Raw genomic sequence first — 24,297 nt, forward strand, 5'->3', positions numbered from 1 at the left:
GCCTCTTTTAAGCCAAGATTGTGTTGAATGGAATTTGACTTTCTCTCAAGCTTTCTGTGGCAAAGAGCCCTGTGTTGTGGCGCAAGGGTGAGTGTGTGGCACACAGCACACTGTTCTACGTGTCTGCAGTGACAGGAAGAAGTCACAAAATAAGACATCCAGAAAAAGAGGCTGGCAGTCCAGCGGGAGAACAGAGCGCCTCCAGCTGGTGGGATACGGAACTGCATGGAAGAGAAGCACAGGTCCCTTTTGTTACAAGACAACTGCCTTAAGTGAAGGGACACAGGGTGGAGGATGTAACTTGGGTAGAGTTTGCTTAGTGGTGTGCAAGGCCCCCAGTTCTGACCCCAGTGCTGAAAAAAACAACCCCAAAAGAAGGAGCAGAGAAACGCCAGCAGCAGCATGCACACATGCACCTCAGTCCCAGAGACTCGCTACCACAATGTTGTACTGAAGACACCCCCAGAAGAACAGCCTACAGCTTCAGCCAAGATCTCTTTAAAGCCCAAGGGTATCCTGGACCTAGTTCAGTCTTTTGAGGTCCTTCCCTAAAGGACCCTGTTCTAGAGGTTAGAGCTACCTCATAGATTACAGAGCCTTCCCAGGACACAAAGTTCTGACCCATAGGGTCTGTGTTAAGAGGGTCTCTGGAATCTTCAGCTGGCTCCCTAGGGACCAAAGAGGGCCTGGCTTGTCAGCCATTTGGGCAGGTCACCAAAGTAATCAATGGGAACTGGAGCAGAGTTTGAACATGGAGGAAGTGGAGCTCGAGTGTGAGAGACCTGGGTTCATCCCCACCAAAGATAAACAAATGAAAATCAATGGGAAATTAGCACCGCAGCTCACAGTCACACGGATAACCATGACCCATCACTTTAGATCATGGTCAGTCCCTACAAACTCCAGTAACTCAGCCAGCACCTGTATGCTTACGGTGAGGCTCCGCCCCTCTTGTAGATGAAATGCGTTTGCTGTTGTTGAATATCGGCATGACGGTACACGGTTGTCTGTCCTTCCAGCTCTCCTTAGAGCACAGGCCAGCTTGTTACCCACTCCTAAAAAGAATGCTTCTTGGATCCTGGTGTGGCTCTCTCCAATCCCTGCTTGCCCCTCTAAGAACTGCCACAGACGCTGGTCCCCACTCTGTCCTCTCTCTGCTAGCAGCTTTCCACCTAGCCCTCTCTTCCAGGCTCACGTCAGCCTCCACTTGTCTGACACCAAATCCTGCCCCTTCTCTAAGCAGTATCAGCACTGTCTCATGATAGCCTTCGCCCTTCTCCACGGCTCCCTTCCATCCCTCAGATGGCTGCTCTGTAAGGGGTCCATTTAAGCATGGCTCTGATGGAGCCTTGCCACTTACACTTATTTCTTGCCTTTCAGATGGGTTACACCCCACTCCATGTGGCCAGTCATTATGGAAACATCAAGCTGGTAAAGTTCTTGCTACAGCACCAGGCAGATGTCAATGCCAAGACCAAGGTACGTGGGTACCTTACACCCAGCTCCCAGAGATGTGTGTAAGATGTGTAGGCTAGCAGCTCCTGGGCAGTCACTTGGGAAGCAGCCAGAGCTACTTGAGGCCCCGCCTCAGTCCTGAGCTTTGAACCTAAAGAAGGAAATGGGGGGTGGGGGGAGTAGATGGACTCTGGAGTTTGTATGCAGTTCTTTCCCGCAGCAGTTGACTGACCCTGCCAAATGTCTACCTCGCTTGACAGCTAGGGTACAGCCCCTTGCACCAGGCAGCTCAGCAAGGACACACAGACATTGTGACACTGCTCCTGAAGAATGGTGCTTCTCCAAATGAGGTCAGCTCGGTGAGTACCCACCTGGTCCTGTTTCAGGCAGCTGGGGGGTGGGGGAGGTATCCCTAACCACATAGGTTGCTGACAGACAGCCTGGAGTCTGGGCAGAGCTGTGTGCCATGATGTTGTAGCTGCATTGTATTCCAGGGCTTAGACACTGGAGTGACTATAGACTAGCTCTCCCAACACCATGCCTCCTTTCCTCTGGCTTGTACCTGTTTCTGCCAACACACCTTCTGATGTGTTTGAAGCTGCCTTCAGTATAACATGAGTAGGCAAATTTAGGCCTCAAAAACACCCCCTAGCATCCTTGGTGATAGTGGTCCAGGATGAATTTCCTGTACTCACTGTGGGGTTTGTAAAATTACCTGCAAGGCTGTTCCCAACTTGGAAGCTGTGACCCTTGCCTGTAGATGTGTTCGCTGAGAGTTAGCACGGGGCTGAAGGCCCGTGGGGCCCAGGCTCTGCAAGCAGAGAACCTCACAGAGAACAAAAGCTTCAACACTATGCAATTTTCTCTGAGCTCTTCTGCCAGCTGGCTCCAGGGGTTTCCTTACTGGCTCCTCCCTGCAGTGCTTGCCTGCCCTGGGGGGGGGGGGGGGGTACTCCATTCTCTTGTCAAGGTCATATACCCAACACCTAGGGCTTACAATTTGTCCTATTCTCCTCCCTGCCTTGTCTTATCTTCGTGGTCCCAAGAATCACATACTTGTACATGCATCTTCTTGACTCCAAGACCCAGTTTGCCCTTGTGGGCCCTTCTGAAGAATCCAAGGGAACCCAGTCTGTGCTCAGAAGACAGACTCTCCTCTCTGACTCCCTGTCTGTCTCTCCTTCGTCCTAGAATGGAACTACACCTCTGGCAATAGCCAAACGTTTGGGCTACATCTCTGTAACAGACGTGCTCAAGGTGGTCACGGATGAAACCAGCGTGGTGGTACGTCTCCACCACTCCCTACCCCAGCTGCAGCCATGGGCCCTGAGGGTTATTGCCCAAAGTCAATGCCTCCTGCCCTGGAGGGACTGTTTAGCTACAGGTGGGGCATACCGCCACCTAGTGACCAAAGAATTGGATGGGCTTGCAGAAGGGAAGAGGTGATGGGGCATGAGCTTCCAGATCAAACTTCCTAAGCTTGGCTTTCTTTGGCAACATATTATTTCCATCAGCTTTCCCGGCTGCTCGTTTGTGGCAGTAGCTGGACTGAAACAAGTGTGCCCTGCTCCTTATGGGTCTCAGCTCCCGCCCTTTCTCTTTTCAGTTAGTCAGTGACAAACACCGGATGAGCTACCCAGAGACGGTGGACGAGATCCTGGATGTGTCTGAAGATGAAGGTAAAATCTTTGTGGCTGAACTCAGGTTCTGTCCTTTCAGGCATCCCTCAGAGCCCCTCAAAACCAGATCTAACCTGACCATACAAGTATACATTGTAACTAGGGCGACCTGCTTCTTACAAACATTGCCTATTGACAAAATAAATCCTTTCAGATGATCTTAAGTGACAGAAATTTGAGAACTTAGAAGTTAATATTTTAGATCTCAAGTCTTCATGTGCCAGTTAGTTGGTATGTTTGATGCTGTCGCATTTGATCAAAGATGGGTCTACTCAAGGCGGGTCTAAGAGCTGCGGCAACATCTGGCCTCAGTAACTGATAAGGCGGTTTGTTCAGACTGAGAATATTTGTTGGCCGGCTGCCCTTTTGGCTGTGTGGTGGGGCAGAAAGTTTGGAGTCATCTCCGTTACCACTGGGTGATTAAGGTTTCACCTTTGTGATTTCCAGAGTATCTTTCACCTTCTTTCTTCCCTCAAGTAAGCTCCGAATCAAGGGAACGCAGGATAGCAAGGAGGGGCTTGTTCTGCGGCCCCTTCTGTCTGGAATTTGGTGGTAGTATGATGGTCAGCTAGACAGTTCTAAGCGTCCCCTTCTTAATAACGTGCCTCTCGCTTTACTGGGTCTGATGCTGTCATTCCTTCAACTTGGCTCTCCTTTGCCTTCCAGGAACTGCTCACATATCTATAATGGGTATGAAATGCTTTCTGTTCCCTGTGGTCTTTCTCACCAGAGCACATCCCACCATAAGCACACGAGCCCTCACTAACCCGTTGCCTGCTTTTCATCCTCCGCGACCTGGCCCCACACAGGGCCCCGGAGCCGACTAAACAGGCTCGCACACCATGAAACCACCTCTGTATCTGTGCTCACGCCTCTGTGTTTGTGCTCATCCTGCATGCACAGTTCTACCTCCATCCTGTTGGCTCCCGATCACAGGGCCAGGGCTCCCAATGCAGTGTGATAGTCATGATGGGGCCCAGGGCCCAAGCTGCTGCTCTAGTCAGGCCAAGAAGGGAAGGAAGGGGTATGCAGGTTGCCAACTTAGGTTGATGCAACTGCAAACAATAAATCCAGGATAAGGAATTCGCTAGGCATAGAGATCATAGTGGAAATAAAGGGGATTCAGAGGCAAAATAACACTTCAGCCTTGGGTGAGCAGGTCTGAGCCCTGTGCTGTGTGCCTCTCTGTAATGGCAGATTAGAACAATCTATAACCTAGGCAGGGTGTGGTAGTGCACACTTCTGATCCCGGCATTCAGGAAGTAGAAACATGCAGATCCTTGGGTTCAAAGCTAGTCTGGTCTACAAAGCAAGTACCAGAGGTGGGGGGGGGGGGGAGAAAAGAATTATCTGTGTGACTTCTTTTGTGGCACTGTTTTACACTATTTACACTTTACTATGAAAGAGCTATTGAGTAAGGGTGAACTCATCAAACAAACAAACAAACAAAAAAACTTTCTGGCTTTGTTGTGTTCCCTCCTATAAAACTGGGGAAAACAGAGGGACTAGGACTGGCCACCCTGGGTTCTAGGGTTGGAAGAACAGGACTGGGGATATCCATGGCTAACAGGCCCTTGGGGCACCAGAAACCAAAAGTGCCCTCCACTTTTGAGGAGATATTGAGAGGTGGACCGGGAAAAGTGCTTCTTAAGAACAAGAGAGATTTCTTGTCTCCAGCCTGCCCCTCACTCAAACTCCTGGGTTTCAGGTGATGAACTTGTCGGCTCGAAGGCTGAAAGGCGGGACTCCCGGGATGTGGGTGAGGAGAAAGAGCTGTTGGATTTTGTGCCGAAGCTAGACCAAGTGTAAGATGGGCTCAGTGAGGGGTGGGAGGATCATGCTGTGGATGGCCAGGTGCAGCTCTGGGACTCGGAGTAGAAATGTAGGTGAAAGCCAGGCCCCCTGGGTTGGGGGGGTGCATCATTGGGGATGGGGGGGCTTAGACAAAAGCCAGGCCTGGGTGTGCCTAGGGAGGGAGAGGCACATGTGCAGGGGGGACACAGGTCAGCTTGGAGATAAGGGAGTCATTTTATCACCTGAGGTGATGTGAGGGGTGAATGAGCCAGGTCATTACAGGTGTGCTGAGGCCTGTTACTTAAGTCTCTCGGGAACAATGTCAGGGTCTGATTCAAATGTTCTGTTCTTTGACTGTCTGATGTTCCTGCTTCATAGGGTGGAATCTCCAGCCATCCCAAGGATCCCTTGTGTCACGCCTGAGACTGTAGTGATCCGATCTGAAGATCAGGAACAAGTAAGGAGAGCCTTGTCTCCTGCTGCTGCAGGGAATGAGGATATTCAATGATTGTGTTTGTATGACCTGGGGACAGTAGGAGCCACAGTATAAAAGTTCACGACCTGTACAGAGCACATTCAGACCCATGATTCCGTGAGTCCTGTAGAACTCAGTGCAGTTAGTGTACCCATTATATCCACTGTGAGTTCTGGGAGGCCTCAGGGGACTCGGAGTGAGGGAAACACTATCATAGCATGCAGTGAGGCAGGAAGACACTCAGGCCATGCAGTTGTGGGACCAGGAAGGAAGCCTTCCTTGTGTGGTGCAGCCTGTGCAATGAAGTTGACATGTCAGCTTCCTCTCTCTCGAAGGCATGGCTGTGCCCCTCCTTGTTGTCCCCCAGAGACCCCAACACTGACAGAGGGATACCGGAGCACCTCTCTCAGTAGAACTGCCATTCATAACAGATCCTGGATTTGTGCCTTCCCAGCATTCCACTTGAATTTGTCCAGAAGGTTAGAGGTAGTGGATGAGAATTCGTTCTTACAGTTTCATCTTCTCCGACAAAGATTGGGCCATTGGCACTCTCTCCAGAGCAAGAGCATTTCCCGGGAGATGAGAGTGTTGATGTGGTATTGGTTGGCCATGTCTGCCCTAAGGTGGACTAAATCCTCTCCCAGACTCCACAAAGGGATATGAGTCTGAAAGCAGTACACAGAGGTCTGGGTCTGAGACTATGCTAGGGCATCAGTATAACATAGCACTGGCGTTGCTGTGCATTGGAGAGATGGGAGAGATAATCAGATGGGCCCTGGTCCTACTGTGACATTACCCCTGGATGCTGTCAAAGCAACATGAACAAACGGCACTGGAGTGAGTCTTGCTCTGTGACCATCCCATTCTCCTCAGTCTCCCCTGCTCCCCACCGCCGGACAGAACCCAGGGGTTTGTAGGCACTAAGCAGAGCCCCGGCATCTCTTCCCAGCTCTTTGCTTAAGTCATACACCCCGTCAGAGGTGTACACTGCATTTCTACCGAGAGCCCATCCTCTCGGTAGTACGAGGTTGGGTTCAGTTGTCTCCTGGGAGCTGCTGTCAGCTCTGAGTGTGGACTGAGGACATATGGAATCTTGTGAGGCAATGGGGGATGGGGAACCCCACAGAGCCTGATGGGCTGGTTCACCTCACAGACCCCTCACACACACAGACAATAGCAGAAGTTGCCATGAGGTAATGACGTGAGATGGGAAAGGGCAGGGAATGCAGGAGAGAAGGGTGGACAGGTGACCAGGGTGTGCATCGAGCAGAGGACACAGGGGGAGACCCTGAAGGTGAGCAGAAGCCATGCTCCTTTGGGGGTCAGAGTTCATTTCATGGAAGTGGTTCCTTCCATTGAGCTACTGGACCCGGGCACGTGTTTGGATACTCTGGGGATGTAAGATGAGAGACAGAAGGCTCCTTTCTCATCTGCAGGCGTCTAAAGAGTATGATGAAGATTCACTCATTCCCAGTAGCCCAGCCACAGAGACCTCAGACAACATCAGCCCTGTGGCTAGCCCGGTCCACACAGGGTGAGTGTTAAGCAGATCTGGGATCCAGTCTTTTCTGCCTTTGAGAAGAAAATCAGCCCTGTCGTGATCTTCCTGTGCCTCTAGGTTTCTGGTGAGCTTCATGGTTGATGCCCGGGGAGGATCCATGAGAGGAAGTCGTCATAACGGCCTGAGGGTGGTGATCCCTCCCCGGACATGTGCAGCACCCACTCGCATCACCTGCCGCCTAGTTAAGCCCCAGAAGCTGAGCACACCACCCCCACTGGCTGAGGAAGAGGGTCTAGCCAGCAGGATCATTGCCCTGGGACCTACAGGGGCCCAGTTCCTTAGGTGAGAAATGCCTTCATAGGGAATGTGTGTAGCTGGTGTCTCCAACTAGTTCCTGCCACTTCAGCCGAGACTCCCAAGGTCCACCCCACCCAGGCAGTACCCAGCATTTCATTTTTCTGCTGTTATGACAAACAGGCTTGCCTGCCTCTCTCAGGCCCATGAAACAGTTCACGGCTCTAGGGGAGCCCACTATTCTCAGAAGTGTAAGAATGCAAGAGAAGAGAATAGAGAAAAACTGGCCATTTGGGGGCTTAGGGTTTAGTTATGTAAGCACCAGAGTGTTCGTCTGGAAGGCGTTCCTCAGAGAGGGTCCCCAAGATCCTTGATAGGCATGACCTGCAGACTCATTTCTCTCCTTCCTGGAGCCCACTGGGGTAACCAGAGCTCTGCTGTCAATCCAGAAGAGTAAGAGGGGCCTTAGGAGACTCAGGAGCACAGGGCAGGTTTGTTCCTGCACAGCCTGGGCCTATAGACCCTTCTCCCTGCAGGCTGTAAGCAGGGCTCACCATGATCCCCATTGTGCCCAGGTATCTGACTCCTGTAGATGACCCCCTCCTGTGTCTGTTCTACCTTAGCCCTGTGATCGTGGAAATCCCCCATTTTGCCTCCCATGGCCGCGGGGACCGTGAGCTGGTGGTTCTGAGGAGCGAAAATGGCTCAGTGTGGAAAGAGCACAAGAGCCGTTATGGAGAAAGCTACCTGGACCAGATCCTTAACGGCATGGATGAAGGTAAGGGGCCCTAGTGTTCTGGGTAGGTTTCTTGTTATAGGAAGATGGGATCTGAGGTTACATATTGAAGGGGTCGATTAGCGCTGTCTGGGCTGTGGGGAGCTGAGAGAGGCTAGGAATGGTCTTCATGATCAAGTGCCAGATTCCCCAGGACATGTGAGTGGACATGTGTGTCCCCCAACTCCTGTGACCAGCGCCTCTTCCACTGGGCTTCTGGGTCCAGAGACTGCTTCTTCTAGGCCACCTGTCTGTCAGGCTGCTAAAGAGGGGAGGTGTCCAGGATGTGGAGACCCTTGGACCACAGTCATAGCTCAACCTGAGCCTTCTAGGCTCCCTCCCTGCCAAGCCCCTAGGGAGGGGATGTGTCCAGGATGTGGAGCCCCTGGCACCACAGTGATAGCTCAGCCTGAGGCAGCTTGTGGTTGCAGAGCTGGGGAGCCTGGAGGAGCTGGAGAAGAAGCGCGTGTGCCGCATCATCACCACCGACTTCCCCCTGTACTTTGTCATCATGTCCCGGCTCTGCCAGGACTACGACACCATTGGTCCTGAAGGGGGCTCCCTGAGAAGCAAGCTGGTGCCCCTGGTACAGGCAACGTTCCCCGAAAACGCTGTGACCAAGAAAGTGAAGCTGGCTCTGCAGGTGATGCACCCCCTCCACCCCCTGGCCGGTTCCTAGGGCTACCTGGAGGTCAGGCTCTAGAGGACAGTCCTACACTTTTGACTGGGAAATCTGAGCTGAAGAGCAACTCTGGGAAGGAGGGGTGAGCAGATGTTTACTAAAGAACTGTAGACATCTCCATGTGACCACTGAGCACGGCCAGCTGTGTCCCCCGGGGAAGGATTCCACGGGAGGTCTGGGATGGGCCGAAGTGCTGAGGGAGACATGGAAACAGGAAGCAGAAGAAATGGCTCAGGATGACACCTAAGTCATGGGGTCAGGCTCAGGTGGACTCTATTCCCATCAGTGTCTATGGGAGAGTCGAGTGGGTGTGGTCACCTCCTCACCTGAACATTGAGAGTACCTGGATGGCCCTATCTGGACAGCCATGGACTTGCCTGGGGCTGAGCCTTCTGTCTCTGACATTTCACAGGCCCAACCTGTCCCGGATGAGCTGGTGACTAAGCTCCTGGGCAATCAGGCCACGTTCAGCCCCATCGTTACTGTTGAGCCAAGGCGGCGGAAGTTTCACCGTCCCATTGGGCTGCGGATCCCACTCCCTCCCTCATGGATGGACAACCCCAGGGACAGCGGGGAGGGAGACACAACCAGCCTGCGCCTGCTGTGCAGCGTCATCGGTGAGTGGTGCTCTCCATGTCTGCATCCTTGGTAGCAGCTGGTTTGGAGGAATGCACTGGTTGGTGAAAAGGCAAAGCCAGCAACTATCTTGGGCTCTTCCGGCTTCCCTGGGGATGACAGAAAAATGACCTCAGTAAAAGTCTATGGCTGGAGGACGAGTCCTCAGCAAAGCATGAGGGGAGAGAGCGCTCAGGCCAGAGGACAAAAATCACCTAGATGTTCCACTCCTGTCCTGGGCACATTGGTAAACTTTATGCATATGAATGGAAAAGTCCTTTGTAGCTCTACTTCTACTGGTGTTGTAGGTGGAACTGACCAAGCCCAGTGGGAAGATATAACAGGAACAACCAAGCTTGTATACGCCAACGAGTGTGCCAACTTTACCACCAATGTCTCAGCCAGGTGAGACTCAGCCCTTTCCAGCCCAGCATGCTGGAACCACCCACGTGGGCGTCATCCTCATGGCCTGGCCCGCTCTCCAAGGCTGGGCTTCAGATACTTGGCTGGTGGTCCACCAGACAGAATGCAGCTGCTGCTGCGTGGCTATGCTCACTACTCACCGTGTCCTTTTAGATTCTGGCTGTCAGACTGTCCTCGGACTGCAGAGGCTGTGCACTTTGCCACGCTCTTGTACAAAGAGCTCACAGCAGTTCCCTACATGGCCAAGTTTGTCATTTTTGCCAAGATGAACGACCCTCGGGAAGGACGGCTCCGTTGCTACTGCATGACAGATGACAAAGTGGACAAGACCCTGGAGCAGCACGAAAACTTTGTGGAGGTGGCCCGGAGCAGGGACATAGAGGTATGGCTGCCAAGTCTCCTCATAACAGCCTTCTATAAGGCTTTCTCACTCCACACAAGGAAATGGAGCCCTGGGATAAGGTGGCTCTGGTGGCTGGCTTCTAGAACATGGTGGCTAGTCCAGGCCAGAAGTCCCACCTCTGATGTCACAGGGCCTGTTAGGATATATCTCTTTAGCTCTTCTCTCAAGAGCCACCTTAGATATGATATGAAAACCTGGGAGTCACCACGGCAGGCACCAGGGAGGTGGAGGTGGTCGTCCTAGTGACTTGCATGATAAGAACCTTACTGAAGTTCATGAGAATCTGGTACAATAGACATTAACTTACGGGGCTGGAGAAACAGCTCAGCAGTTAGAGGCATTTGCTGCTCTTGCAGAGGAACTGAGTTCAGTTCCCAGCACCCATATCAGACCATCCACAAGCACCTGTAACTCCAGTTTCAGAAGATCCAGTGCCCTCTTCTGGCCTCTGTGGGTACCTGCATGCATGTTGCATGCATGTGGTATATGCTTATACACACACACACACACACACACACACACACTTTTTAATTTTTTTCTGAAAGTACCTTATTTATAAAGTAGGGTTTAGCTCTCTTATCTGTGGGCACCTTTGTTATCCATGGTATACACACTGGGAAACCAAGACTGGGAGAGAGGGTAAAGTGACATTCATGCTGTGTAGATAGCAGCTATAGGATTTCACCCAAACTCCCAGCTTCTTTCTGCTTCTACCTGGGGTGGGGCTTCTATCTGGGAAACACAGGGCTGTGTGGACAAATAGATGCTGTATAAAGGGATGAGAACTGGATTTGTTTACATATGAAGCCAGGGATCCCCTGAGGGCCCAGCCTCTGGGTCTTACCTGGGAATGCTGATGCTAGGGTTTCTATTGCTGTGGTGAAACACCATCACCAAAACACCTCAGCAAAACACCTCAGCAAAACACCATCACCAAAACACCTCACCAAAACACCTCACCAAAACACCATCACCAAAACACCTCACCAAAAGCACCTCACCAAAACACCATCACCAAAAGCACCTCACCAAAACACCATCACCAAAAGCACCTTGGGGATGGAGGGACTGATTTTCATTTACAGGCTTCTCATTGTATCACAGTTGGTCAGGGAAAAAAGTTAGGGTAAGGACTCAAGTCAGGAGTCTAGAGGCAGGAAGCAAAAGCCATGGAGGAACACTGGTCACTGGCTTCTCCCTGTGGCTTGCTCAGCCTGCTTTCTTATACAAGGTTCTTATACAACCTTTCCCACGGTGAGCACAATCAGGAAAAGGCACTGCAGGGTTACCCACAGGCCAATCTGGCTGTGGGGGATGGGCTCCTTAGTCGAGGTTTCCTCTTCTTGAGTGACTCTAGCTTGTGTCAAGTTGACAAAAGGACCAACCAGCAGCACTAACCTGGTACCAACAGTATCCAGGCTGAGGCTTGGGCGTGTCTGGTTTTGATGGTGTTCTGGCACTCACTGCTTGGAGTACTTCTTGTCTATGGGCCTCAGTTTCCCCAACAGTGAGATATGTTCACAAGATCATCTCAGTTAAAGCTACTATGTGCATAGAAGGAGTTCTCATGCATGAGAAGTATTTTTAGGCTTTTCAGCACATCTCATGAGAAAAAACCCTTCAGATAGACCTAAGAACAGCCCAGGACTTTTTTTTAGAAGCCATGTCCTGCTGTCCTAAGGGGCCACCAAATGCTTGGGAACAGTTCTGCTTGGGGAGCGTGTGAAAGTGCTGTTCATTACAAGTCTACATTAAGGGAGCGTGGCTCATTTATGATACTTTTCCTTAAGGAAAAGTAAACAGTGGGGTTTCTCATACTCCCTTTGTGTGAGAAAAGGTTTAAGGGGGTAGGGGATGGGGATGTACAGGCATATGCTCAGCTTGCTTTTCTTTTCCTATAGGTTCTGGAAGGGATGCCTCTATTTGCAGAACTCTCTGGGAACTTGGTACCTGTCAAGAAAGCGGCCCAACAGCGAAGCTTCCATTTCCAGTCATTTCGAGAGAATCGTCTGGCCATCCCTGTGAAGGTGCTGGCCTCCTGTGGCCACCTTCTTTTCCTGGTCTAGGAGTTTGGGAGGCAGGAACCCCCTGAGAACACCCGTCTCGAGGCACAGTGGGTCTTGCTAAAGCTCCCTGTGTGTGTGATTTAGGTGAGGGACACCAGTCGCGAGCCAGGGGGTTTCTTGTCGTTCCTGAGGAAGACGATGAAGTACGAGGACACACAGCACATCCTTTGTCACTTGAATATCACCATGCCCCCCTGTACCAAGGTGAGCAGCCACCCGACAATGCCCCTCAGAAACTCCCCGGGGAGACCCCAGAACATGCATATGTCCGAAGGGCTTCTTTCTTCATTCTGAAACACTAGCTCTGAATCCCCAGGATCCCCAAGGCTCTTGCCCTGTTATAGACATTTGTCTTGTGGCCAGCTCGCCCTGGAATGTTCGTAAAGCCTGCTTGTGTGATGTGAGGAGTGAACGTCAGGGTCGGGTGCTGTTAGAGCCAGCCTCCCTGGAATGTGGAGGACAGAGCCCCTTGGTGCTCTTGAGGCCTCTAGGGGGCACAGCTAAGTGGGGACTTACTCTAGGTCACATACACATAGACAGAAGTTGTCAAGTCTCTTCTCAATTTATTTGCCTGTCTTGCCCCTCACACAAGAAGACCCACATGTCCCCAGCCACTGTCAAAACCCAGGTTCCCAAACTCAGCCAGGGAGTCTTGACCAGTGTGCTTTTTCTGATCCCTGACCATGTGCTGCTTGGTGGGACTTTTGGAGGGACCACATCTTCAGAATGTCTCCATGTTTCTGTCAGAGCCCCTGTGCTGTTGTCTGAACCATTTACCTTCCATGATCATCTAGAAGAGATCAAGGTCACCTTCATATATGTGACTCAATTTCTCTTTCCCTTCTGGGGGTTGAGGGTGAACCTTTTTCTCTCTCAAATGGAATTCCCAGTGCCTAGAACAGATAGGCCCTAGAGTTAAGCCACAGGCCAGTGTCAGAAGTGAGCCCCTGAATAGAAGAAAACTCTAAAAAGAAAAACGGAGTTTAAATTCAAAATCTGTCTCTACTGGGTGACTTTGTACAAGTTACTCTCTATGCCTCAATCTCCTCAACCAAGGAGATAGAAGTCATAATTGTCCCTGCCTGCCGCCTAGGTAGCTGCATCACCAACCTTCTTCCATTCCCTCTTCTTACCACAGGTTTTTATATCAGGCCATGGACCACCATGCCCCCTCCCTACAATATGAGAGCTTGCATCAGCTTCTCTAAGAAGGAGTACACCCAAAAACCCACTACACCCCTTCTTTGTCTTCTGCAGGGCAGTGGAGCAGAAGACAGGAGAAGGACCCTGACACCCCTGACACATCGATACAGCATTCTCAGTGAGTCCCGGCTAGGTAGGACCCCCTTGCCTAGCACCTCAACATGCTTGCTTCTATAAGAATGTCATTGTATTCCCATAAAGGGAATCTGTCAACGATTTCCTTGTCAAGGACTCAGTCCTGGTACCAGTTCATCTTATTCTGTCTGCAGCAGGCAAAGCCCTTCCTTTCTCTTCCTGACAGTGATCTCATGGCCCCTGTGTAACCTGTGCATCCTTCTGTAAGGGCCACACATCAACATTATCTATGCTGTGACGTGCCCAGGCTGCTAACTGCAACCCAATGTATCTTCCCAGGTTTTACCAGTGACACAGACCATGTTGAAATGAAGATGGCTGTCATCAGGGAGCACCTTGGCCTCAGCTGGGCAGGTGAGTAAAAAAAGCCCTGTACCTACCTAACCCCATGGCCCTCCTTCCTGGGTGGCCCATGGTGAAGTGCTTCCAGCGCTCTGCCACCATCCATTGTGCATCTAGTCTGTGATAGCCCATTTAATAAGCAATGCATTGGGTACCAGTGGAGAGCAGTGAGCTCCCTCCACGTTTGTCCAGTTCTTGGTAAACATTGTGAGAAATGATTGTTCTTACTTTATAACAAGAGGACTGGAGACTCGGGATGGAGGGAGACAGCTGTTTATTGTACAACCTTGCCAAGCTAAGCTTCTGCCAGGAGGACCAGTTGAATGCAGAGAAGAGTTTATAAATGCTAACCCCTGAGTTAATAATCAGGAGGGAGCAATCTTACATGCCATCTGGGTTATGTCTTTCCTACTGCTGTTTATGTTTTGAATATTTCTCAACAAAAACTGTGTCTGGGTTCATCTCTTCATTAAATTCTGTTCACTTCGAGGCCTGTGGGGTGCGTGGCCTTGTAGGCAAGCTTGGCTGACACCAGGTTTATCCTCCCAACTTATAGTTTGAGTATCAGTGTGTAATTAGAGCAGTGGGCGTTAGCAGGGGTCCAGCGTTCCCTGCTCATTGGTAGCTGGGCTGGACCTAAGCTGGCTTGAGACACCTTTGAAAATAAACATCAGATTTTTATCTCTAACTGCAGCAACCCTTGATGTCACAGATGCCTTGAGATGTCTTGATTTACCCTATTTTATCAGTGGCAATGTGAAGATCCAGCTTAATAAAGCAATTTGGTACTTAGCTGGTAACGGAACACAGAAAAGCAAACAAATAAACGTAAACACACAGTGGACTATATCCACCGACTTCTCAGAGCCAAGCAATACCTTTTCAGAGGCAGCTTGCTGTGGGGAAAGAGAGGGGAAGGACAAGGCCTCCAGATGTTTAACTTCTTATCTCTGGCCATAGCTGAGCCTGTGGTACTTCCCAGCTACAACAAGGCAGACATGATTTAAAGGAGGCTGGGGGTAGGGGGAGGAGAAAATGCTCCCCATTTTGCCGCAGCCTCGGGCCCTGTAAACTGCCCTGTTCTCTCTTGTCACTCGTAATGTTTATGTGGATGGACGTCCTGCATGCACTGGGCCTGCACAGCATTTTAGAACACTCAGACACTACAGTGGGAACTTGGTACAAAGCCTGGAACAGGAATTCAAAATTAGGGAACCATCCGTTCCTCAGGCTAATTAGGCTAGTTCTATTTCCTGCTTGGTATGTGTGTGTGTGTGCGCGCGCGCGCGTGTGCCTGTGCGTGTGCGTGTGCGTGTGCGTGTGTGTGTGTGTGTGTGTATGTGTGATAGGCATGTTCTAACTTGCAGTCACCTTTTCGTTATTCATACTTAAGTACTCTGATCTATATTCACTTTCTAAACAGTTATGAGCAATCACAATGAAAGTAGCAGGGAGGTACTAGAGTTAGTAACCGCAGGGCTGTCTTTCTATCCTCCAGCTCTTGGAGGACAGCCAGTGGCCACCTGTGCACGGCAGTGCTTCAGGGAGCCCGAGCTATAGCTGGGGACTCCCTTGCCCTGTGTGTTGAGGAAAGTCATTCCATCACCTTCACAGTGAAGTCATGAAAGAAGAAAGAACCGTGCTGTACTTATTCATCCCCTCCCTCATCCGCTTCCCTGCCTCGATCGCAGGAAAACAGGGAGGCGGATACTTACTCAGCACCAAATCTTTCCTGATGGGAAAGAATCCCGGACTTAATGGGATCCATTATAAACTCAGCTCTCATACTGGCTCTTGGTTCTTTGCCTACAGAGCTGGCCCGGGAGCTGCAGTTCAGCGTGGAGGACATCAACCGAATCCGTGTAGAAAACCCTAACTCCTTGTTGGATCAGAGTACAGCCTTGCTGACCCTCTGGGTGGACCGTGAAGGCGAAAATGCAAAGAGTCAGTACCACTGAGCCGGCTCTCCTGCTAGATATACCGCTCCTCACCAGAGTCCTTTCAGACCCCAGTCCTGCTGCTGCTGACCTTGGCTGACCTTGGGTTTTCCCTCTGTCTGTCTTTCCCCTCACTTCTCCCCTGGGCAACCCTACCAGATAGCATTATCAGTAGCTCTAGCCTTCAATATTTGTTGTTCTCAGTGAGGTAAAAATTGCCCAGTGCCTCTGAGAATATGCTTTAGGGTGTAAGACTATTGTTTTCAAGCCTTATTGGATTTCTCAACTGAATGAACACTGTGGTGTCAGAGCAGAGTCAGGTGGGCCTGCCATAGTCTGCTTCCACCCTTGTCTCTTAGAAACACCTCCTTCTGCCTAGATACACCCATTCTTTGTAGCATCTCCTCAAAAGCCTGTCCTATGCAGGAGCGGGATGCTTCCAACTGCATCTCACGTCTTAGACCAGGACTTCAAAAGGACAGAAACTTTTTTCTCATTGCTCTTATAGCTATCACACACACACACACACACACACTACACATACATACACACACACACATACGCACACACATATGCACACACACACACCCTACCTTTGGATGCTTCACATCAGCCACGAAGCATCTGGCTTGTGCTCAGCAGAGCCAGAACACTTGTCTAGCACACACAAGGCCATGGGCTTCATCCCTAGCATCAAAAAAAAAGAGGCAAAACAAGCAAACAAACAAAATAAAACAAGCAAACTACAAGTGGCCACTGTTAGGTTTTGGTAAAGGCCTGTTGTATAAAAAGATAATTTATCCAAAGAGGAGAACTATTTCTCTTCCCCAGACTTCCTCCTGTGTCCTGTGTCCTGTGTCCTGTGTCCTGTGTCCTGTGTCCTGTGTCCTGTGTCCTGTGTCCTGTCTCCTGTGTCCTGTGTCCTGTGTCCTGTCTCCTGTCTCCTGTAGTGTTCCTGCCTGTACAGGCTTCTGTAGTGTTCCTGCCTGCTCTAGAATCAGCTAGATTTGCTCCTCAATTGCCTCCTTTCTTCTCTCCTGACAGTGGAGAATCTGTACACAGCCCTGCGGAACATCGACAGGAGTGAGATTGTTAACATGTTGGAGGGCTCCGGCAGGCAGAGCAGAAACCTCAAACCAGACCGGCGGCATGGGGACCGGGAGTACTCATTGTCACCCTCCCAGGTGAATGGTGAGTGTCCTGTGACATCAAGCCAAGGCTGAGATGGGGCCCCACCTTCCAGGCGTCAGCACTAATGGCCCCTTCCCATGACACTTCATTTCCCCGAAACCATCTCTCCCCCCTGCTATAAGAGAGTTGTTTCCTCAGTGATGAACTCCTCCTACCAGGGAGGGCAGAGGCAAGTGAAAGAGACAGGAGACACTCACCTGTGCAGGTAGGAATCCTCCTTCCGGGGTTGCCTGCCTCCGTGCTCACATGTGGAGCAGTTCCTAGGCTCTCTCCACCAGCCCCTGGAACCAAGGTCCCAGAAGGGCCTGGTGTGGCAAGAAAGAATTTGAGTCTGGGAAGAAGTTGTCTAGGCCCTCGCCCTAGATTCTCCAAGCTTTCTCCTTCACTCTTCACAAGACATGTGTCCTCTCAGTGTTCCTGTCTCTGTCTGCAGAATATTCACTGAGTAGGAAGCAAAGGACATGGAGGCTCTGGCCCAAGGTCCAATGGGGATCAGCTGATGGTGTTCAGAATCCCACTGTGAACCCTCAGGACTAAGGGTGTCCCTCCTTGAGCCCAGTCTCTCTTCCTTGTCACTCTTTCCCTTTCCCCTCATCCCATCTGTTTCCCTGTGCTCTTTAGTGTGGTTTAGCATGACAGGGAGCCCCAGTGTGGCCCAGCCCAAGGAGATGAAGCCCAGGAGGCCCTGACCTTGGCCACTGAGCTATGTCTAAGGCCTGCACTCCTCATAGTATAAGCAGCCACTGCCGTGAAGAAGAGCCTAGAGGTCCCAAGGCCTTTGTCTTTGTCCACCCTTGCTTTGGTCAGTGGACATGAGGGGGACCCCATATCCACTCAGCCCAGTGTGGGGGCACAGAAGCCTGGGCATTAGGCCCTTCCTGCCTTCTGACCCTCATAGAGCAGAGACATCTCTTCATCTTTAGATATTAGGCTAGATTCCAAGCTGCTTACTAACTTTGAAAATCTTGTCAACTGTGGGACATGTCTTCTGGTGTCCCATACCTCGCTATGCACAGCTATGTGGTGACAGCAATGCTCCCCAAGCTGCTAGTTGTAAAGGCTATCCCTGGCTGTGTACATGTGGGACACAAGGGCTTGTGGTACCACCAGGGAGCAGAGAGTATCAGGGGCAGGTGAGTTCTAGACTAGGCTGGACACAGGGCTTCCTTCTGCCAGGTGGGGCCTGTGCATGCCAACCTCCCCATTCCCTCTCACGTCCTGTGTCTCCTGAAATGTACTGTCTAGCCCCATTGGGTGTGGGGCTCATCTATCGATCACGTCCTGTCTCCTTTCTTTCTGCCCTCTGACCTCATCCTGACTACTCATTCTCTTGTACTTCCTTTTCTCCACTGTCTCCACCTGGCCAAGTGTACAGAACTGTCAGATTTCACAAGTGCATGTCACAGAGGACTCCTACCCTCCCCCAACCCCCTCATGGCTGTCTCCATGGGCATCCGTCGCGTGTGCATGGCGTGTTGTCTGCGTTGCCTTGTGGCGGCTGCTGATGCGTATGCTCCACCCACTCTTCAGATCCAGAGGGTTCCAGAACAGTGATCCACAGCCATGGGGATTGTAGCTGTCCTCTAGGAATCTGGTTGGAACCCTATGGGGAGCCCTTATGTAGGTCAGCTCCCCCTTCACAGAAGGACAAAGGGCAGCTGAGAACGTCAGTAAGCTTTGGGAAATGCAAGTGACTGGATCTTTGGGGTGTGCAGTGGGCTTCTTGATATTGCCCATGCTATGTCAATCAAGTTAAATTCACTGATTATTTTTATGCTTTAAATTAACTTAACATTCATGGAACTAGCGGATCCATAGAATTTCTGGGGTCTGAGGAAGGACTATTGGCTCCAATCAGACCAGAAGAGTGTTAACACCTCAGCAGGCCCAAGTCCACGAGTGGGACCGAGTCTCTGTGTGTTCTGTGTCTGGTGATAGGGTTCTGTTGCAGTGGGCTAGCCTGTGTCTGGTGATAGGGCTCTGTTGCAGTGGGCTAGCCCATCTGGCTAATATTCTTCAAGCATCAGCTATATGTTGGGCGCCATTCTAGGAGGGGAGTGAAGTCAATTATCGGACAAGAGAAGAAAACAAAATTCTGCCTTTGTGAAATCCTCTGTGAGGAGAGCCCATGAGTAATATGTGTGAGGATATATAGTGTGTTCTATGGGATATGGGAGTAAATAGGCCAGAATAAGGGCACTGTGGGATTAAGTAGTGTAGTGGGATAGCTGCATTTGAAAATGAGCCATATGTAAACAAGAGGGTAAGAAGGGTGGCATGCCTGGTGGAGTCACAAACAGTGAGGAACAGAGGGACAATAGGAGGTAGGGAGAGAAAAAACAGAGGCCTAAGGGACAGCAGGAAGCTGGCCATAGGTGTCAGAGAACACTGGGGACTGTGTGGTGGGCTTTGAGCAAGAGAACATCATCTTCCCCCTGCTCTGTTGAGTTTAGATGCTTCTGCACTTCTGGCTTCTCTGTGCGGCTCACACACCTATAAACTCACAGATCTCCAGATGAGCCTGCACTCTGGACCCTGCAGGCATGTTGTCCTCAATGGGGGCAAATACCACACAGTGACCCTTGGCCTGACCCTTTCTGCTTCCAAGGTGTCAGGATTGGCTTCTATGTGGTCATCCCACCCTCATCCCTGTCCCAGAGAGGGGATGTCTCAACCTGGTGTCCTTCTGGTTTAAAATGAAAGGAAGTGAGGGATTGAGGAAGAAGGAAGAGGTAGTGGCCTCCTGCACCACCTCTGGGTGTCCTCTGACAAGGAGCCATAGCGCCTGTCCTGGTGCCAACCAAGACCTGCACACCAGGGTTGTCACCATCACCTCAGTTTCTGAGAGGTTTCCCTCATCCCCCTGCCTGTCTCTATTTGAAGCACAGGGACTCAGGGCAGTGTCTGCAGAAAAGGAGAGGGCAAGGGCAGGAAAGCGGGGTCCTTATTTAAGAGGAGTCTTCCCATGACAGCTTTTCCTGACCTTCAGGGTTAGGGTTAGGTTCTCACTGTTATGAGAAAGGAGAGCTGGCCGAAAGGCTAGTTAGCCTGTCCTACGTAAGAGGGGACCACCCTGGCCCATGGAATAAGCACAGAGGGGAAAAAAATGTCTAGAAGAACAAGAAAACAAAATCCAAAAATAACCCCATGCTTCTAAAAAGATAAATAAATAAATAAATAAATATATAAAGCCTTTTATAAAAAGAAAAAAAAAAAAAAAGCAGGCATTTTATACCCGCCAGCTCCATCTGTCTTGATGGAACATATTATGTCTAGCCGGAAATTAAATGTCCTCACTTATATCAACTTTTAATGATACAGCTAGTGAAGTCTGGCTCCTGTCTGGTGACGTGTCCACGCCATTTGCTGGCTACTAACATTGAGCTAAGAGGATGGTTATAGCATTTAGGTTAGTATAGACCCAGGGCAATGAGCTGAGAAGCAGACAGGTCACTTGGAGCCCCTCCCAACTCTCCCTGGACTCACGAAGCCAAGGCAGGCATGATCTGCAAGTGAAACCTCCTCAATAAACCCAAGAATGAGATGACACCAGAAGAGCTGCAAAGGTGGGTGGGGGAGGAACTTAACACGGGTTCACCATGCTCACATAGTCAGTCAAAAACAAGAGGAAGTGCTGCTCAACTGCCACAGCAAGAAGCTCCTGGGCTGGGGGAAGCCCTCAAAAAAGCAATGCAACATGGAGCTGGAGAATGTGAAGGAGATGTGGACCCAGGTCCCCAAGATGGACAAGGGTAAGAAGTAGGCCCCACCAGTCAACAAGGACCTGATATGGAGGAAGACCACTTGGAGTCCCACTCTCACTCAGCCCAAGAAGCCAAAACAACGTGGTACAGGCACACATGTTACTGAGGGAGACTTGGTCATTGTGGCCCCCCAGGGAAAGAAGGACGGAAAGAAGGAAGGAAGGAAGGAAGGAAGGAAGGAAGGAAGGGGAAAGAAAGAAAGGTGGGCTCCTGGCTTACTCTGCTTCAGGCCTTATGTATGTGATCCTCCCAGGAAGCCCATAGATTGGAAGGTGGGCTACTGACCCAAGTGGTACTGGACTGCAAGAGTCTTAGAAAGACTAGCACTTCTGAAACTTAGGTAGGACTAAAGTAGATCTTACCGGGGTCTTTTCTACCCTTGGCCTAGTGAGACGATCCACTGAGGGTGTATAGGCCATAGTGACCATGACACCACAGTAACAGAGATGCCTGCCTACATCAGTTCTATAGTTGCTGAGATCCTCAGACCTAAGTCTGAGTGGGTGGGTGGGGTCCTCTGAAAATGGCAAACATCCTGAAGACAATCACCTATAGTGACAACGAACAGGAATTATAGGTGTGTTTTATCCACTCATACCTAATTTGGATGAAATTTCCACTCATGTGAACACCATAGAAGCTTCAAGGGGGAAGAGTTACATAGGAACCCCAGAGTCTCTGATGTTTAGGGGCGAGTGGAAGACTTCCACCCCAAAGTATTGATGAGATTCAAAGGGGTGACAGCATGGCTGTATCTGATGATATGTTTATGATATCATCATATATGACACCACTTCTTGCCAAGGTTTGGGGATTAGACATACATATTAGTGATGCTGCCCAAAGCTGGAGAACCATTTATGAAGCAACACTTTGCGAGACATTGGGCATGAGAAAGTTAGAGTCAGTGTGTCCATGAGGCACACGTGAAGCAAGTCCTTTGATGACTAGATTCAGCTCTAACCGCACTCCAGGGAAGCCCAGGTGATCTCCCTGCATTAAGAGGAGGATGCTGAGGTCTTGGAACCCAAAGTAGCTGTACTTCAGAAGATATCAGGCAAGGAAGGAGACATCTAACAAGAGTCAGAGTGAAGTCGGGCAGTAGTGGCACACACCTTTAATCCCAGCACTTGGGAGGCAGAGGCAGGCAGAGCTCTATGAGTGAGGCCAGCCTGGTCTACAGAGTGAGTTCCAGGACAGAGAAATCCTAAAAAACAAACAAACAACAACAGAAACATAGAGAGACAGAGAAACATTCAGAACTCTAGAGTCCCTTGGAAGGTCTCCTACAAACTTCAACTGGCTGTTAAGCGGCGACTCTCAATGGTAGCCTGGCCATTCAGACATTAGCTAAGGTCAAAGGAAGGTCGTGCTTCAGAAAATGGAAATAATCAACCCACGCTTGAGCAATGCGTAAGATCTGCCTAAGAAACCCTGAAAGGAAAACACAATTAGCTACAAAAATATCCAGCACCCAAAAAGGTAAAACGCATGCTGACTGGCAGCCAAAGATGACCAGAAACCAGAAGCAGGAAAACAGAATCAGTAATGAGGGGGGAAAGACAGATTGCTACAGATGAGCAGACAAGAATGTTGGGACAGTCAAAGCAACTGTGATTTTATATTCAAGCTGTTCCAAGCGGAATTCGGCATTCGGTAGAGCGCTGGCCCAGCGTGCACAAAGGCTCTATCGCCAGACACTCTCCAAACTGAAATACAGGAAGGAGAAGAAAGATGTAAAAAGTACCAGTGAGCAATGGGACAATTCCAAAAGTATATGTGCATCTGTGTGTACACATATATGTATGCGTACATATATGTGTGTGTATGTGTACATGTACACATATGTGCTGAAAGTAGTCTGAATTTGATGAAAATGCTAAATACGTTGATATAGTAAGTATCATGAACCCCCTTATATAGGAAGCACTTTAGCAACTATATTGAGGCAATACAATAGCAATAAGCAAACTGGTGAAAAGTTGGCATAAGAGGAAGCCAAACCGAGGATAATAAATGTCTCATGAACACAGTATGAGCAAGAAACCAATGGGTTTAGAGCAAAAAACAGTCGAAAAAGCAAGACAGGCATGGCTAGGAGCATGGTCAGCAGTAGAAAGTTTACCTAGAATATGTGAGACTTAGGGTCATCCCCCAGTGGTGACACACACGGAGGAGATTGAAAAAAGGAGAGGGGGTGGGAAATGGAGAGGAGGAAAAAATATATAATGTATATATGTGCAGCAATGCTTTTCAACTCTGCACTCAAGAAACAAGATGACAAGCAGATCTCTGTGTGTTTAAGCCCAGCCTGGCCTATATGGCAAGTTCCAGACCAGTTAGGGCTGCATAGTTGAGTCTCCATCTCAGAAGAGGAGGAGGAAGAGAAGGAGGGGGAGGAGAAATAGGAGAGGGAGGAGGAAGAGGAGGGGGAAGAGGAAGAGGAAGAGGAAGAGGAAATTTCAAAGCCAACATGAGCTATGTAGCAAGTTGGAAGCCAAAGTGGACTATTCTGTAAGGAAAGAGAAAAAGCAAACAAGTGTAGTGAGCATGCCTGAAATCCCAGCGTTCAGAAGGAAGGGGCGGAAAGTTTCAGCACAGCTTGATTTATATAGCAAATGTCTGGTCAGCCATGTACATACTGAGACCCTGTCTCATGAAATTAAAGCAAAACCAAGGTTCTTCCAGACATGCAAAAGCTGAAATCATTTCCTGGGAGTCCCACACTAGAAGCAGTGTTTAAAGAGACCCTGTCTCCATGTGTGCGTGTGTGCATGCGTCTCCCAGCCCCTTAACACAGCGCCTGCCATAGAATTGTTCACTGGTCAATGTGTTTTGGCTGAGCACATGGAGCAGTAAGGATTAAGTGGAGACAGAGCTGCTACACACAGAGAGCAAAGGAGAGCCAATGCCCAGAACTGAGAGCCGCTAAATGCCAACACACACACATACATGCACATACACACACACACAATCACACACACATACATGCACACACAATACATGCATGCACACACACATATGCACACACACACGCACATACATGCATGCACACACATACATGCACACACATACATGCACACACATATATTCACATACACATGCATGCACACACATGCACACACATACATGCACACACATACATACACATACATACATACATACGTACATGCACACACATACATACATACATACACACATACATGCATACACATGCATGCACACATATACATGCACACACATACATACACATACATATACATGTACACATATACATACATGCACATACATGCATACATGCACACACATACATGCACACACATACACATGTGAACCCTTTGTTTCTCCTGGATCTTTAACAATTGTAGGCACATGCCAGGTCCTCCGACACATTGTCCCAAATATAGAAAAGTCTGTCTCCAGATTGGCACCTACTCTCCTGAAAACAAAACCTGAAACTCCTCTTTTTGACTCCCGGAAGAATGAGGGTCAGAGCACCTCCAAGGGAACACTGACGACCACCCAACACACAAACTCCCCATGTGCAGGCACGCCTCTCGGTC

At 50.0% G+C, this 24,297-nt stretch overlaps 1 protein-coding gene across 4 annotated transcripts in view; it reads left to right on the forward strand.

Annotated features, from left to right (window-relative positions):
* Ank1 (ankyrin 1) overlaps positions 1-24,297 on the forward strand; it is a 176,127-nt gene that overhangs the window by 133,753 nt on the left and 18,077 nt on the right. For 3 of the 4 annotated variants that reach the window (XM_076913908.1, XM_076913912.1, XM_076913911.1), the window contains exons 19-37: positions 1,381-1,479; positions 1,716-1,814; positions 2,647-2,739; positions 3,062-3,134; positions 4,843-4,939; positions 5,307-5,385; positions 6,840-6,937; positions 7,022-7,241; positions 7,817-7,976; positions 8,405-8,616; positions 9,068-9,272; positions 9,579-9,675; positions 9,847-10,075; positions 11,998-12,123; positions 12,247-12,366; positions 13,420-13,498; positions 13,780-13,854; positions 15,655-15,786; positions 16,824-16,970. In XM_076913908.1, coding sequence (XP_076770023.1) covers positions 1,381-1,479; positions 1,716-1,814; positions 2,647-2,739; positions 3,062-3,134; positions 4,843-4,939; positions 5,307-5,385; positions 6,840-6,937; positions 7,022-7,241; positions 7,817-7,976; positions 8,405-8,616; positions 9,068-9,272; positions 9,579-9,675; positions 9,847-10,075; positions 11,998-12,123; positions 12,247-12,366; positions 13,420-13,498; positions 13,780-13,854; positions 15,655-15,786; positions 16,824-16,970 — 2,440 coding nt within the window. Of the gene's footprint in view, positions 1-1,380; positions 1,480-1,715; positions 1,815-2,646; positions 2,740-3,061; positions 3,135-3,800; positions 3,825-4,842; positions 4,940-5,306; positions 5,386-6,839; positions 6,938-7,021; positions 7,242-7,816; positions 7,977-8,404; positions 8,617-9,067; positions 9,273-9,578; positions 9,676-9,846; positions 10,076-11,997; positions 12,124-12,246; positions 12,367-13,419; positions 13,499-13,779; positions 13,855-15,654; positions 15,787-16,823; positions 16,971-24,297 lie in introns of all 4 variants that reach the window. The other variant, XM_076913909.1, reaches the window with a different exon arrangement.

The sequence above is a fragment of the Arvicanthis niloticus genome, chromosome 16 (assembly GCF_011762505.2).
Source record: "Arvicanthis niloticus isolate mArvNil1 chromosome 16, mArvNil1.pat.X, whole genome shotgun sequence".
Classification (NCBI taxonomy): Eukaryota; Metazoa; Chordata; class Mammalia; order Rodentia; family Muridae; genus Arvicanthis; species Arvicanthis niloticus.